Source organism: Myotis lucifugus, unplaced genomic scaffold (assembly GCF_000147115.1).
Source record: "Myotis lucifugus unplaced genomic scaffold, Myoluc2.0 scaffold_15, whole genome shotgun sequence".
NCBI lineage: Eukaryota > Metazoa > Chordata > Mammalia > Chiroptera > Vespertilionidae > Myotis > Myotis lucifugus.
The window spans coordinates 4,441,658-4,458,922 of NW_005871063.1; the positions used below are offsets into that span (position 1 = coordinate 4,441,658).

Sequence of the window (17,265 nt, forward strand, 5' to 3'; positions counted from 1 at the left end):
CAGAGCATCCTCTCGTTCAACCTCAGCTGGGCACGTGCATGTCAGGGGACTCCGATTTTTCTCCACTCTGCACTTGTCTGTGAATGACTTCGAAATACTGTTTTGGGATTACTCACTAATCGAAAGAGTAGGTGAATGAAAAACATGGAATCCACAAATGATGAGGATCAACTGTACTTTAAAAATGTCACATAGTGATAGGTGTTAGGAAGGAAATGAAGCAGGGTTCAGAATAGAGAGTGAGAGGACATTGGGGGGAAATTTTAGTGGGTGACTAGGGCACCCTCTCTTAGAAGGGGACAACTGGGTAGACATGAATAATGGGAAGAAGTTAGCTCTGGAGTTGAGGGAAAGAAGGATATTGTAGGCGGAGGGAACACATGTGAATGTCTGTGAAGCAGGCATGAGCTTGGCTTGGGTGAGGAACACGACCAAGGTCTCATGTTTTTGGGGAAAGTAGACCGGCAGGAGATGAGGTTGAAAAGGATCTGGTCCTAAAAGATAATGTGAAGCCACTGATGTTTTTAAATAGGTATATGAGCTATAGTCTATAACTTTTAAATAATTTTACAGCTCCCCCAAAATTCCCAATTGAATTTACACCCCCTCATATGCCATTTAAATGAACCACGTTAACTTAACGTGACGATGATGTTTCTCTGAAACGAGTGGTGTTCCCAGTGTGCCTGTCGGGCTGACTCCCCTGGTGACGCTGTGCTGTGTAATGACCCTCGCCTGGCACACACAGGCCAGTTCCTAGGCATGGTCCTAGGTGTTTTGTTTTTCCCTAGTCTGCCCTGACTGTATCGAAAACGTTCTTGCAGACCTAGACCCCGACATACAGATCTAAGGCAGCAGCACCGAGAGGACCCAGAGCATCTTTACATAATTTTTTTTACTCTCATCTAAAGGGAACTATGAAATACTACTTCTAGAGAACTCCTTCAGTGGCACCTACCCCCAAGAATTAAATCCACGGCTCTCCAAGATCGTTTGAAAGCCTGGCTCTAACAGAGGATCAGGGCAGTGAAACTATGTTTTACCTGCTACAGAGGTGGAGAGTTGTCATTGTACATTTGCCCCAACTCACAGAATGAACACCAAGAGTGAACCCGGAGTAAATGACACACTTTGAGTGATAGCGATGATGTGTCACCATAGGTACATGGAGTGTAACAGATGGACGCCCTGTGGGAAATGTGGATGATGGGAAAGGCTGTATGTGGGGCAGGGAGTAAATGGGAACTCTCTGTACTTTCCACTCAGTTTTGCTGTGAACCTAAAACTGATCTAAAATATAACTTTTACAACATGCACCCCCCTACACACACACACACACACACACACACACACACACACACACGAGTCTTGCTCTACATAGAAAACTAAACTTCAGGAATGCAGTAAGGGTATGTATATTTTAAAATATGTTTTTATTGATTTCAGAGAGGGTTGGAGAGGGAGTTAGAGATAGAAACATCAATGAGAGAGAATCACTGATTGGCTGCCTCCTGAACGCACCACACTGGGGATCGAGCCCACAACCCGGGCATGTGCCCTGACCAGGAATTGAACCGTCACTTCCTGGTTCATAGGTCAATGCTCAACCACTGAGCCACACTGGCCAGGCGAGTATATCTATAATAATAAAAGCGTAATATGCAAATTAATCGAACGGCTGAACAGTGGAATAACTGTTCAGACGACCTTCTGGACAAAGCCGGGGTTTCGAGAGCTGAGGTAGCCGGGTCTGCAAAGGCCTACTCTTGCACGAATTTCGTGCATAGGGCCTCTAGTTTAAATATAAATGCATAAGAAAGGTTCCAAGCGCACCTAAAAAGTCAGAAAGCAATGGCTGGGTCCTGGGGGAGGAGACATCCCTGTGCATGTAGGTGGTGGAGAGGGCATAGGGGTTAAGTAGGTCTTGATCAGGTCATAGGACTGGAGTGTTTGGAGAGGAGAGAGAGCAGTACATTCTCCAAGGTGGAAGCAGAGCTGGAGGGCTGGAGGGATCCAGTGTGCAGAGGGGATTGTGAACACAGCACTCTGGCAGGAGCAGAGGGTTCTGATTAGGGGATGCGGGGGAACCACTTCTGCAGCGCCTGGTCCTGCCATTTCAGCACTGATCTGCCCCAGTGGGATCGCGGTGATATTCACAGACCCAGACTGTCTTGTTGCAGCGTGGGCCCTGGGATCTGCGGCGTGGAGGTACTTTCTCAATGTAGCTATTTGTACTGAGCCTGTCACTAGCTCAGCAGGAGGTAAAAATTACTTGACAGCCTCTCCTGGCTCTCACCCATGCAAAGCGTGAGCGAGCATGAGGGTGTCAGAGTGGGTGGGCGTTGGGGAGAGTGAGTCCTTAAGAACTGACACTTTGGGTGAAGGAGAGTGAAGGACATTGAGAAGTTTACCCACAGTTTTGGGGGCATCCATGCCAGGCAAGCAGGCACCCACAGTGGAGTCCCTGTACCCTCCCACCCTCTCTGTGCTTTGTCTTTCACTCTCAGTATATTTGGTTTGGTATAGAAATCTCTCCTTCCCTCCCTCCCTTCCTCCCTCCCTTCTTCCCTCCCTTCCTCTCTCCCTTCCTTCCTCCCTCCCTCCCTCCCTACTTCTCTCCTTCCCTCCTTCCCTCCCTCTCTCTGTCTCTGTCTCTCTTGTGTGCACGTGTGCACACACACACAAACACACACCCAAATGATTATAAAAAATAACTTTGAAATTTAAACTCTCAGCTAAGGATCTTTCTCCTAAACAAAAAGCTGCATTTTAATCCAATTCTGTTGCTTCTCTATTACACTGCAAAGGCGGACTCCTCGCCGTATGCAGGGCGGTCGTTGAAGCCCATTTGACTTCTTCAGGCGGGAGTGATAACATTTTGGATTTCATTTTGTTTGTCCTGTAAGAGTCTTGAGTTTTGGCCAACACTCAAGATGAATGTGCTTCAGACCTCACTTTCTGTCACGAGGCCAAGTGGACTTGGGAGAGAGGGTGGAGCTGTCTGTTCAGACATGATTTTTAGTTTGCCCTTTGCCTCTGGAGCCAGGGCCCTGGCCCGCATCCAGCCGCACGAAGAGAAGATTATGGTGTTTTCTAGGTAATTTTAAGGAGCACAAACCCAAAGTGAAGTCAGGTGGTTTCGAGCCTGCACTGAATTTTTCATGTTAAGGATTTGTCATGATTTGGGTTTTCGGCGGCGCTGTATTTTACATGATGAAGGGAATTGTATTCTTCTGGAGACAGGCATGTTTTGCTTGTTTGCTAATGACCTCTGGTTTTGCTTATGGGGAGTTTTGTTAACAAATGGAAATGTAGCAAAATAAAACGCTCTGTTTCTTTCGTACTTTCTTTTTTCCCCCTCCTTTTTCTTCCTTTTTAAACAATGGGAACCCTTGTGATAAACTGTCAAAACCAGGCTATAGATATTGGTTATTGTAGCATCATTAATACTGTGTAAAAATAAATTAGTCACTTTGGCAATCAAACACAGTCTTCCGCTCTCCCGGTGGTGCCTTTAAATAGAGCCTTCTCCTGGCTGTTTGATGGATCCTATTGTTAGGAGAAAAGAACTGTAGAAATCTATTCAAAAATTCTTTGAAAATTTTCCAACCTCAGGAACCCATTCAGCAGTAATTAGTCTTTAAGGAGGCTGATACGGAGGGCTTGGCAGGGCCTGCCTGGGAGTGAAGGTCAGCCCCAGCCCCTGACAGAGGTTCGGCTTCAGGACCCTTGTCATGCCGCATCTCCTTTCCGTGCTTGCCTGGCTTTTCCTGCCCTTTCAGCCCACCCCCCATCTCACCCTCTAACTGCCTTTTCTCAAGGAATGGGAAGGCAAGGCTGAGCCTGCAGAGGGTGACAAAATTCAACCAACATAAACTCTAAATCTCCAGCATAGAAGACTTCTCAGGGGAAAAGAGCTCTGTCTTCAGGCAAAAGTGACTGAATTGAACAGAACTGTAATTTCTGGCTCAAGTGTAGTTGGATCCCTGGAATGGTTTGATCCGTTTGTACTGTGATCACATTGAAGTCCACAGAGATTTCCATTCTCCAGCCTTACCTGCCCCAGTCATCTCAGCAAATTGCAGAAGTATAGATAGGATTTAAAGCTAAGTGGGGACATTTTTATTTTTAAATTTCAGAGAGGAAGGGAGAGGGAGAGAGAGATAGAAACATCAATGATGAAAGAGAATCATTGATTGGCTGCCTCCTGCATGAACCCCACTGGGGATCAAGCCTACAACCCGGGCATGTGCCCTGACCCGGAATCGAACTGTGACCTCCTGGTTCATAGGTCAACACTCAACGACTGCGCCATGCTGGCCAGGCCTAAGTGGAAAATCAAAAAGAGGCTCTGCGGGCTCCAGAAAGGGGTGTTCTTCTATAGTCACTGCAGCCCCTTTCAGTGGAAGGCACAGGAAAGCACCAGGTAGAGCTGCCACCGTTGGTTATAAAGGGACAAGGGATGGCTCGGGAAGGAGAGACGTGGCTGCTCAGAACCAGCATTCTGCCTTGCACTCCTGGGGGCAGTCCCAGAAATACAGAATTGCAGGGTAAATGTGCCCATGTGGGTGTGCGTTCGAGGCCAAGAAAAGAGAGCTCCCCTCTTCTCGTTTGAGAGCTGTGTTAGTCTGCTTGGCTGCCAGCTCAGAGGACCACAGACTGGGTGGTTTAAACAACAGAAATGTATTTCCTTACCGTTCTGGAGGCTGGAAGTCCAAGATTAAAATATTGGCAGGGGTGGTTTCTTCCGAGGCCTCCCTCCCTGGCTTGCAGATGGCCGCCTTCTCCCTGTGTCTTCACAGAATCTTCCCTCTGCACATGTTTGTGTCCTAACCACTACTTCTTATAAGGACACCAGTCAGATTGATTAGGGCTCATTTATATGACCTTATTTCATCTTAATTGCCTCTTTAAGGACCCTAGCTTCTTATACAGTCACATTCTGAGGACCTAGGAGCTAGAACTTCAACATATGAATTGTGAGGCTGACATGATTCAGCTCACAACAGAGCTAAGGATGTTTTATTATCACAGTTGACCCTTGGCTATGGACACAAAAAGTTAACGATAATGAGCTTTCCATGAGGTTCTTTCATGCACACATACCCCCACCCCACTCCTAATGCCTGAAGGCCTCTCATCCCTCCAAAGCCGACTCCCAAGCGCAGGGGAACCCTGAAGGACCCGTGGATGGTGGGGGAACGTGGTAGAGCAGTTGATGCGATGTGGTTAACGTGAAGTGACTTCGCTGATGCTGAATCCAAAGACCCGTTTCTTCATTATTACATGTTTGGAGTACACTTGCACACTGGCTCAGGATGTCTAGTTGCTGTGTGGTGCTGACTTGGATTGAGGCTTGCTTATAGTCAATGCACCATTCTCCCTTTTCCAGGCATCCCTGCTCTTTTCCAAATAAATAACCATTTAAGAATATTCCATGGAAAAATCTCTCTCTCTCTCTCTCTCTCTCTCTCTCTCTCTCTCTCTCTCACACACACACACACACACACACACACCCTAATTGAAATTTATGTATCACAAAAAATTTCAGGTACATATGGATGCTTTAAGTCCAAGGATAAGTTTTGTTTGTTTTTAATGAGATAACATTTGTCAAACATTTAATTCCCAACACCTTATTCCTGTAGTATACAGGAAATCCTTGCTTAGATATCCTACCATCAAGTCACTATAGCCTATTTTTTCATATCACTTTCCTTCTTAAGAACAGTGTCTTAATTTTGGTTCCTTGCCCATGGTAAACTAATATGCTGATTTTTTGTTGTTGTTGTTAATCCTCACCTAAGGATATTTTTCCATTGATTTTTTTAAAAAAGTATTTTTATTGATTTCAGAGAGGAAGGGAGAGGGGGAGAGAGAAACATCAATGATGAGAGAGAATCATTGACTGGCTGCCTCCTGCATGCCCCACACTAGGGATCGAGCCCAAAACCTAGGCATTTGCCCTTGACTGGAATCGAACCCTGGACCTTTCAGTCCACAGGCCGATGCTCTATCAACTAAGCCAATCCAGCAAGGGCTTGATTTTTTTTAGAGAGAGTTGGAAGAGAAGGGGAAAAACATCAATGTGAGAGAGATACATCGATTGGCTAAAGGGGTTGATCCTACAACTGAGGCATGTGCCCTTGACCGGATTTGAACCCATGGCCCTTCAGTCTGTGGGCCAACACTCTATCCATTGAGCCAAACAGGCTAGGGCTGCTCAGATTTTTGCTGTGACTGGGCAGCAATTATGACCTTCATCAGAGATTAGATTTAAGATAGCAGAATGAGGGGGAAAATTCTGAACCGAAGTAGCATGCTAGAAGAACAAAAGGTAGACCAAGGGAAATGTTGAATCAGAAATGCACCAGGAAAAGCAGAGGTTCAGCCCTGGGAAGACTATGAAAGAATCACAATCCCACAGAATTAGAAGGAAGTTCTGGGCTCTGCTTACAGGTGTCAGGCAGAAATGGGATTGGACCCAGATGCCACCTGCTTCATCACCCACTTTCAGTACATCTTGTCTGCTTCCTTCTGGCCAGGCTCGATGCTGCATGTTTGAGGTATAAATTCACATAAGAAATGGTTCAAAAGTCAGGACAGTGACATCAAAGTGGCAAGTGGGTTTCTTAAGAAAAAAAAGAAGGTAGCGCTGGACACAAACACCAGTGATATTAGGATTCCCTTAGAGATTGGTGGGTGGTGGTTGGATGGGATGGCTTAAAGTGTCACAGACATGTCCTAACATTTGGACTAGCTTGCCAAACCACTTGAAGAGCCAACATGCATCCACACTGACCACCGCCACATTTCCCAACCACCCTCCACCAATGTCACTTCTCTCTCCAAGGCCATCTGTGAACCCTGATGGCTAAATGCACTGGCTTCTTTTTAGTCCTCATCATACTGTCCACCACCCATTCTTGCAGCACGGGTACGGTCTCTTGGTTCACCTTGAATTCTGCATTGGTTCTTACTCCTTCTCTCTCTTGGCCCAGGTCTTTTTCTCCTTCCTCCTCACGCTCTCCTCTCCCTCAGCCCTTCTTTAGAATGAACTTGAAGCCTCTCTTTTATTCCAGACCTACATTTCCACGGCCCTCTTAACCTGAGTGTGGTCTCCAGAGACTCCCATGTACCATGTTTAAATGACAAACCAGATCTTCCTCCCAACCCTGCTGCTGCTTCTGTTTGATTCTGGGTATTCATCACTCAGTCATCCACCCTGGAAAAGCTGAAAAACAGTCACACGAATGTTAGACATCTCTGAATCCATTTAGTGCACAGCACGATGCCCTGTATCAATACATAGGTAATCAATGAATAGCTATGGCTTCAAGAAACCTGAACTCTGTACTCAAGGCCGTTCATAGCATGTTCTCATCCCTGCCTTTCCCAAACCAAAATTATTTCCTTCCTGAGGACAAATCTTCAGAGTCCACACGGCTGTCCCCACTGCTCACCTTTCCAGCTCCCTGGGAATTCCATGCCAATTTACGCAGCCAGGTCCTTGCATGTTTTGCTTTCCTCTCCTTGACTGGCTTCCTTACCGTCTATCAAAGCCTATGTGTCTTTCAACGCGGTTCCCATCACCTGTTCTAGATAATACCTCCCTTGACCACATCAGACCATGGTAACCACCAACAGGCCACCCCTCCAAATCTCCGAATTCCTCTGGCACCTAACATCTGTACCACAGAATTTAGCACCTGGCTGCATACTTGTTCTCTTTCTTTGGTATAAACAAGACAGAAAACCTGTCTCTTTCCCAGGGATTTGCAGACATGGTAAATTCCTCCTTGAATTTTCCCCAACAATGTGTCTTTGAGGAGGAATTTATGTTCTTTCTTCCTTCAGATGGTGAAATCTACTTACCTCCTTGTGGTAGTTTGTGTTTTCCCTTTCCCCTTAGTTATCAGGAACTTTAGAGCCCTTCGGTACCAGATTGTAATAATCAGCTTAGCTCGGGATCCTGGTAATAGCTATCTGTCCCATCTGCCACTGTTGTGTGTTTATCCTTCATTTTGCACCATAAGTCCTTCTGGAACAAAGTGAGAAATAGACCCCCAAGTAAACAACATTCTTCTCTTATTATTTCATAATTTTTATTTTCCTACCTGGATTGTGAGTCCCTGAGACCAGTCAGATCTTGGATTTCTATTGATTGCCTAAAATAGAAAGCAGACGGCAGGTCCTTAATAAATCATTGTTGATAGATTACTATTTTGGGATACCCTAAATTAAATAGCTACTTTGTTGAAGCAGGTTAGGTTATTTCAAACCGAGATGGAAATGTCTCCTAAAAATAATTCTAAAAAGGGGTCTGACCACATGTATTTCTGCTGCATTTTGTTAAATGTTTAAAATGTCAGAACAACAACAATAAAAATCAAAAGTTATTGTTTTAGCTATTACAGCAGCTAAACATAGTACTTAAAACAGGTGAGAAGATTAACAAAATCAATAGTGTACTGCCAGTAGCACTTACCCGATAGCAGTGCACTTTTCCCCACAACCCCAAGCCCTGCTGGCTGCCTTTCTGATAAACACCACATTCAGGTGGTGTCTGACTTACTTTCTTTTCTTTTCTTATCCTCTTTTTGCTCCCCTTTTTCTCCTGTTCTAACGCAGAGTAGCAAATATTAAAATTGACTTTAAATAAAACTACCCGTGCCAGTCATCAAATTCTTTTCTGTCTAACTTTTTGGGGGGAGAGGCGGGAGGGAGGAGAAAGGGGTTTCTCTTTTAAGCTCACCCAGGGAGAATAACTTTGAAAGAAACCACAAGAATGTAATCATCAAGTCACAGCCAGACTTAGCCTGTGTTCATACTTCCTGTCCTTTCACCCCCCACCCCAACCCCAGCCTCCCCAAACATTCACCGCCAACACCTACCTGTAGCTGTTAAATATTTATACAGGCATGTGTGAATAATCCATATAAGAAAAAACACTTTTGAGACTTGAAACTCACCCAGCTGACTGGGCTTTACCACTGTGCAAGAAGTAAGGGCTTGGTGAATCTTTCCTTTGCTCTTTTAACCAGAGAGGAAATGATTGCCTTTTTATTTCAATAATATGCTACACGAGTTGCCTTCCCCGGCCTTCTCCTTCCAGCAGTAATGTTTAAAGAGAGAACGAGGATAACAAGTAGCAGACCCAGCTATCTACATAATTATGAGATTCAAAAAGACGTCCACCCCCCACCTCCTGATCTAACCTGCATTTTATGTCTGATGGTGGGAGATGAAATAAAGCTCATCTTTATCCCCCAGAGTAACTGTTGTTGAACCACACCCATGTGGGTCCCTCTTGGCCAGCCTCATGTGACTTTTTAACCTTGTACATTGCCCAAGGTTTGTAATTGTCCTCGGTTGTTTTCCCATGGCCATTTCCAATGTCCTGGATCACCTCACCTCATGGTTAACTTGCTTTTTGAATAGAAAATTAATTTCCGTTTGGTTTAGTTGAAACAGAATAAGGTAGTAAGCAAACCTGTTGTAAAGCAGGAGGCATAGCAAATATGTTCTACATTCAAACAGACTATTTGAATTGGTGCTGTGTGAGAGTCTCCGTGCCCCTCTCTCCACCATGAAAATAAATGCAAGTATCAGCTACACTGATTTTACAGCTAATGTCAAAGACATGTTGCATTGAACATCAGGAAATACAGGAGTGTAGATGCACAAAAAACTGCTTTGACCCTTTGAGAATGTACCCTTCTTATATAAAATCAATTGCTGATGCAAGAAGTAGAACTGAAAATTTAATTATTTCAATAACGTTACCATTAGATGTTAAACCTGTGTGAGGGACAAATCTGGGTATTTGAGCATATAACTTCTTGAAAAGAAATGATATCTGTGTAAATGTTGTACTTACAACTTAGTGAAACCACCATGTCAGATTCGCTCTGGGAACTGGCAGGTGGTAACCTGGCAACTTAAACATAAGTGTGAGTCAAGGTGTTATCCCGGTACCTAGGATAATTTGAAATTATAAAAATATTTTTAAAGGATTACATATATGTTGGTAAGCCAGATGCTAGTGATTGACAGTTTAAGGGCCAGCCTGGAAATGTTCTGCCACTTAACCTACCTACTAATAAAGTGCAGTTGCGTGGTTGGACATCAAATAAGTCACAAATAAATAAGCAGAACTGCTTGAGCCTGCAAATACCACTTTCCCTGCTCATCCTTCTAACTTTCAAGTCTTCACAGCACGAATACAGCCACACTTTTTGCTGCTTCTGGTTCTGGCCCATTATCATCCCTCAACACCTCCTAATCCTTAATACCAATGTCCAGCCTGACTGTGATCTAGATATCGAATGCTTCTTTCTCTAACTAATATCATGTTGGACATGAAACCACTCAGCCGTAGTCGAAGGAACTGGGGATCGGCCACGGAAGAGGGGCTCTTTTGAACTTGCTGGTTGCCTGCTACAGCCACATGGTCTGAGAGAGAGAGAGAGAGAGAGAGAGAGAGAGAGAGAGAGAGAGAGAATATCCACCCAGTTGTACTAATGAACCTCTCTGCCCAGCCTCGACTCAACTAAACCAGAAGGCAGAACGTACCAAAGGAGCAAACGGCAACTCAGGAGAGCAGCCTGCTCGCTCAGTGTGTTCACAGTGGGTTTGTACAGAGCTGTGCTACTAAAACGCTCCTTATAGAGAAGAACCCTTAGGTGGAGCTGATACTCATAAAAATCATGCCAGTGTCGGGAAATACTCCTTTTATGAATTAGGCAAAGCTTGTAGTTTTTTCCATAGCTTTAAACACTCAAATACCAGTCAAAACCTGTGAATATGTATACATTCTTTTATATGGATAATTATCTTCTTTATTGGTGGCGCCTCCTGGATTAGGAGGATTCTCCCATGCAAATAAGCGGTAGAGGAAGGTCGTGCAACAAAGAGCACCTTTCATGTGGCTTCGGGTCTTACTTAGCAAAACTTCCACGTTTCTAGAGAGGCAAATGTTCAATTCCTGGGTTGCTGTAACCTTCTTTCTAATTATTTAAAATTAACTAATTCCAGTTAAAATCCTGATACATTCTTGGTTAATGCACACAAACAGACCCACCATACATATTCTGTTCATCCAAAGGGTATATGCCTAATTTTGAATTTCTGACCATGATAGAAACAGATAAAGATACCATCATTTGGGCATCACGAGTATTGTTCTAATAGTAGCCACAGAAATTAAGATGAATACAGAGTGCTTTGTGCTTTTTAAAAGGATCCCAATTAAGTTGCAAATAATGTTTTCCAACAATTGTACCCAATTTGCAACACCTCTTTGGGGCCAAGAGAAGTGGTGTTTTGGTTTGGTTTGGTTTGGTTTGTGAGTTTGGTCTGTTTGTTTCTTTAAGCACTTTCTTTTTATGGGAGAGGCATCCATTTTGTGTGAGCCTGAAGTTTTGGGGTCCGTTGGTGGTTTTTTAAAAGTGATATTGTGGTCTCACATTTTCATGTTTCCTGGAAGAACTGGCTGGCCATGTATTTTAATTACTTCATAGGAACCCACATGATAATTTTTGAAGGGCATTTTCTTATTACTCATTGTTTAGTATTTTGGTCATCACTTTTTCCCAACAGGATACCGTCTTCTAGGTAAGATTCTAATTGGTTTTCCTCTTATTTCAGAATGAAAATACAGAAATTCCATTAGTTCTGAGCCCGCACCCCGCTTACCCATGTATTACCCTTTGCCCCACCTCCCCTCCACTCCAAAAGAAATGTTCAAGGATCGTGTAAATGTTTCTACTAAGTCAGCTTTGAAAGCTACTCAGTTAGAGGCAAACACAACCTCCGGAACCACAATCTTTAAAGGCGTTAGGCATTTTAACACAACTCTTTCTATTCACCATCCTTCACAATACTGAAGCCTATTGGGGTGCTGAGAGGTACCTGATAAAAGGAAAACAAAACATACAGAGGGAAAGAAAACAAGCATAGTTGCTAGATGTGACTTTGGTACATTTCTGACATCAGGAACAGAAACTCATCCCTCATGAAATCATTCTATAGTTAACTGATTGGGAAAATAGGCAGCCCTCTTCATTGTCAGAAGGATACTTAAAAAATCAAGGCTCAAATCGAGAGATAAGTCTTTATTGCAAAACGTTGATGGATATGGTAAAGTTTCATTTTGGGACAGAATTCACGACCTGCCTGTCTTCTATAAATTTAATATTATTTATTATTTCGCAGTTAGTCAACTAGGAGGCCTCTTGCTTTCATAATTTAAAAAATGTACTAGAAACCACCCTGGTACATTTTATATTTATATTTTGATGAAATACTAAGTGAAGAAGTCTCGGTGATATGAATTCCACAGAACATCAAGGGAGATGGCTTTTACTATAATACATAGCTGGAAATAGCTCTGTAGAAAGCTTTCACTTACTAAATTCCATTCAGTCCCTACGGCACAACAGAGTGGTGGAACCACAAAGCCAATAGGAGCCCTGGAGGCCCAGCCTCCCATCTCACAGGTGAAAGCACCAAGATCCAAGGATAAGTTCAATGTCCCAAGGTCTGTAGTTTTCCCACCTTCTCCTCTTGCCTTTCCTGCTCCGTGCTCCCCTATGTTATCCCCGTCTTTCAGATAATTTCATTGTAGTTCCTCACCCAAAGTCGTAGAGACGTTTAGTGAACTGGAACCCAAATCTTTGCCTTCTAGCATCATTTCATTCTACTCTAATGTGCGGTCTACTCGTAATCTCGGCTAGCTAAAGGGCCATTTCCATCCTGTTTCCTAGTTTTCAGGAGAAAAAGATACCTATTGCTGTCACAAGGTGCTAACGATGCCTGGAATTCTATGGGTAACATCTTCAGGATTATTAATAACTGATTTAGGAAATGAAATAAACCTTCTGATTGTGATCTTTTTTTTTTTTTAACTCTTTCTACAAGTTACATCGTGTGTGTTTAGTACATATTGCTTGTGCTGACAAGGATAGCAAAGAGGAAAGGGAACTGGTCTGTGTGTGGTTTTTTTTTGGTGAAGACTGAAGACCATTGCCGTGTTTTGTACAGGACCCCATGGTTCCAGCAAAGAGAGGGTGTGCTGAACAGCAAGAAAAACCAGTGCGTCAAACCCAGCTCCACCACTCACAACCTTCGTGGCCTTGGGAAAGTTACTAACTTTCCTGAACTGTAATTTTCTTTTCTGTAAATACCATCTACCTTACAGAGATTTTATGCGGATTAAATTAGACAATGTGTGTATAGAGTCGGGCACACAACAAACAGCTGACAATTTACCCTTCCCTGCCCTTCGTGTCTGTCTGGGAAGTTACTGGGTGCTGCTTCTCCATTCTGTTTGAGAGTCGGGGCATTAAAATCAAGCTGAGCTGTGTCTAGGTAGTTTAGCATTTTCGGCCCGGTCCTGAAAACTTGTCTAAAACTACGGTGTCTCGGCTCTATTTCACTGGCATGTGTCACACGTGGAGTGGGTGGCATAACAGTGCTGTTCTCCTTTTTTTTCTTCTTTAACAGCTCACTGATACTAAACATGGCATTAGAACAAGAAACATAAAGGGGGTTTTTTTCACCAGTGAAATTTGATTGTTTTGAAAAACGCTTTCTACAGTAACATGCTATGGAATAATATTTAGTTCACTAAATGGCCTTGAGTATTTGCAGAGTAAATATTTAAAATCACCAAGCTTCTGTGGCTTTAAAATACACAAATGACATTACAGGATCCTCCTCAAAATCATGGGTCAAATTTGCCCCCGCATTCTCCACCTTTTCAAAACTTGTGGCATTCTCAAGTCAGTGAGGATGCAAATAGCAAGTTATGCTGACTTTGTGGATCCTGACATGCACGTCTCAGAATTCAAAACCAGAATATTTCGGCCCTGATGCTTTTGATATATTTTATGAAAATGTTAATATTTCATGATATATGTGTTTCCTCTAAAATGTTTTATATCAAGCATTTGAGACAAATTTTTAATTGGGTTTTCAGATTATTCTTTGGGCCCCAAATAAAATAGAATGAAAAATTCCTTTATTGAAAGAAGTACAAATAATATTCAAAATAGCACTGCTTACTATTTTGTAAGAGTGGCATTTGCCTACGCCTATAGCATATGCCACGCTACATTTGGAAAGCAATGGATGGTAGGTGTCAGTTGATGGTACGCTCATAACGGATATGATCCTGACCAAGACTTTCCCAGTTTGTGAAGGTTAAAACAAAGCCTTTGAAAATATAAGCTCTTCTTCCTTTCCCCAAACATGCACATACTGTGGCCTAGAATTACTTGCACAGTGACTTTTAAATGGAAGGTTCAGTCTTGGGAGCGAGGGGTGTTAAGGAAGTTGGGGGGGAAAAAGCTAGAGAATAATAATAGCATTTCAAGGCAATGCTATTAAACATGAGAAGATTGGGTTTTGGTAACATGAATAATAACAGTTATTTCCAGATGTTTAAAAAGTGAAGTCTCCAGGATAGATGATAATCTCAACTAAGTTTCTCAGAGAAGAAGCCAGTAAAAGGAAAAAGGAAACAGTACTAGAGATGGACAGGCTAATTATTGAGAGAATTAACATATCAAATAATATCAGGTCCTTAGAAAAGGGCACTCTAAAGCTGGATGGTCTTCTGATCAAAACAAGGATGTGTTCTGTGCTTATTGTGTATCTGCATGTGTATATCTATATCTAGGCCTCTATATCATCAGTTATACTACCAGCTGGGTTATTGAGAGAAGATACTGAGAATCAACTCTTTTAGGCATGTGTAGTCTTTTCTACCCTTTAACTTTAATAAAAACGTGCTACTCATGTTCTTTAACAAATCTTGACTGTCTTGCTATAAAATCAACAATTTGGGCAAGAATAATTTCTACGAGAGTGAGAACTTAATATTCACAAGTAGTCGGTGAAAACCCAGCTACTCCACACTGCCTTTTTTTTCTGTATTAATAAGGAAAAATGATACAATCATGCTATAGTGCATCCTTGGATATACAGATTTTCTGGAGAAAGTAGTTTGAATCACCTAGTCCAAACAGTGAAAGGAAGAAGCTACATAAATAAGAAAGAGGCAATTTTAGCTCCAAATCAATGTGCAGACATGCATATAATAAAAATGTTGGCATAAAAGAGTTACAGCAAGTTAAGATACAAAACTCTAAAGCTAATGTCCTTATCATTCTTCTTGAGATCTCAATGTCATGTATATATATTTTTTCAACTTACTCCCCCATTAGATACGTTTTGAATTAGAAATAAGACATTTCTCACACATACACTACCAACACATGCACACACACACAATAGGCCATCTAAAATCTTCTGTACTCCTTTAATAGTATTACAGTTGTGTTCACTTCTAAGCAATGCCAAAGTAATTTAATTCAAGGAAAGAAACCACTTATAGTTAGTACCTTAACAAATGTTGCCTTAGGTTTAGATTATGGACCTGTTACCGTCTTCTCACTAATGCTGTTCACTTCCATTTCAGTGCATGCATTTTGTGCATTTCACATTCACTATCAGTACACTTTGCGAGTTGGAAATAATAGTCCTAGTCCAAGCTGATTCCCTACAGATACATTCTTTGAACATTCTATGCAGATTGTTCATATTGCATGTTATTAAATTTGATTTGGTTTTTTAACTCTGGCCTGTACAGGCATTCAGTGGAACCCAAGAGTATAGACAGCTGACTGGATAAAGAAGACTTGGGGTGGGGGAAAACTTCCATTGTTTAGATTTCTGTCAGAGGATATAAGAATACTTAATTTCTTTTTATCTCTAGGGCTTTCATTATCATTTAAATTTCATTTTACATTAATTGATCAGGGATTAGTAAAGCCATTATGCAGAAATTAGAATAAGACAAGCCAGATGGAATGAATAATTCATGAAGTCCAATTACGTTTTATTTCTGGTGTACTTTCAAACTTGCCTCTGACTTCTGTGCTATTTTGATGTGACAATATTCACTGGAAATCAAGAGTGCCATTTTAATTTATTGTATCCCTCCGGAGAGTGCAGGCATTTGTATGCAGTGGGGGTGTACAAATGCATTTGCCCAAGAAAACACCAAATTCAGGGCTCTTGGAAATAAATACTGGGGGATTTAGAAAATGTGGTTCATCTTTGAAGATTCAGGGTAGTGAACTGAGCCACACCAGTTCACCTGGCTTGGGTGCACTGACTGACCCTAGGTAGAGAGACTAAGGTCTTAGAACCAAGAGATTTTTCACTTCCCAGAAGAACTACAAATACTTTTAAAATATATGTTCCCATTCCCCCCTCTCCCCCCCCACCCCCACCCCCCTGCCAAAGGAACCATTAAAGTATGGATTTGGTCTACAGTTGGGACTGGAGGCAGACTTGCAACTGCAGACAATGACCACGAGGTGGCAGGCATTGCCTTCGGTGTACAGGGTTCGGGGCCACCGGGACCGCCGGGGGTTTGCTGAGCATCCCCGCAGGTCGGATCCCCGCAGGAGGACCACGACTGGGTTCGGGCTCCCAGCGGCTTGCAAAACGTAACCCGGCCAGAATTCCGAGCTAATGGGCAGCCCCGTCCACCTGCCTGGAATGTCTCTGACGATGAAGCCTGCAACCGCCCTCCCCCACCCCCGGCGTGTCCCAGCCCCCAGCCCCTTAAGAGCAACCCCCCTCCACCCCGGCATTTATTTATGCCACTGGACAGTTCTAGTCACATTAAAGCTGCGGTTCACCTTCGTGAGGACTTTCATCTCGGGAAGTTTTATGACACTTGGTGAATGTGCAAAGTTTTTAATTAGGCTCGCTAGACAGCCCGAGGCAGCAGCAGCGCCACAAAGTCTTCACGGTCTCTCTGCTTTACAGCACAACAAGCCGCTCTACTCCTTTGAAGACAATGCAGACTATGTGTACGATGTCATGTGGTCCCCCGTGCATCCCGCGCTCTTTGCCTGCGTGGACGGGATGGGGCGCTTGGACCTCTGGAACCTCAACAATGACACCGAGGTGAGCGGCGGCGCAGGCGCCCCGGGCCTGGGAGGGTTGGGAGGGGGGCGCAGTCGGCCTCTCTCCATCTCCCCCCCCCCCCGCCACCCCCCACCCCTCTCTCTGCAAAAAACCGGCCTTTTTTGGACAGACCCTCCTATTTCAGCTTGGCTGCCGGCCCCTGTTCTGGACAGCTCTGGAGGGAATTGGCAGATGCATTGCCAAAAATCATTTAATCTCACTTCATCCCTAACCGGGGCCAGTAGTGGGCAATTGGGAGCCCCTTTTTTTTGCAAAGAG

The 17,265-nt window shown here is 43.3% G+C and overlaps 1 protein-coding gene across 5 annotated transcripts in view; it reads left to right on the plus strand.

Moving 5' to 3' along the window:
* DYNC1I1 (dynein cytoplasmic 1 intermediate chain 1) overlaps positions 1-17,265 on the plus strand; it is a 274,473-nt gene that overhangs the window by 234,845 nt on the left and 22,363 nt on the right. For all 5 annotated transcript variants that reach the window (XM_023750671.1, XM_023750669.1, XM_023750673.1 and 2 more), the window contains one exon: positions 16,846-16,986. In XM_023750671.1, the coding sequence (XP_023606439.1) occupies positions 16,846-16,986 (141 nt within the window). The remainder of the gene's footprint in view (positions 1-16,845; positions 16,987-17,265) is intronic.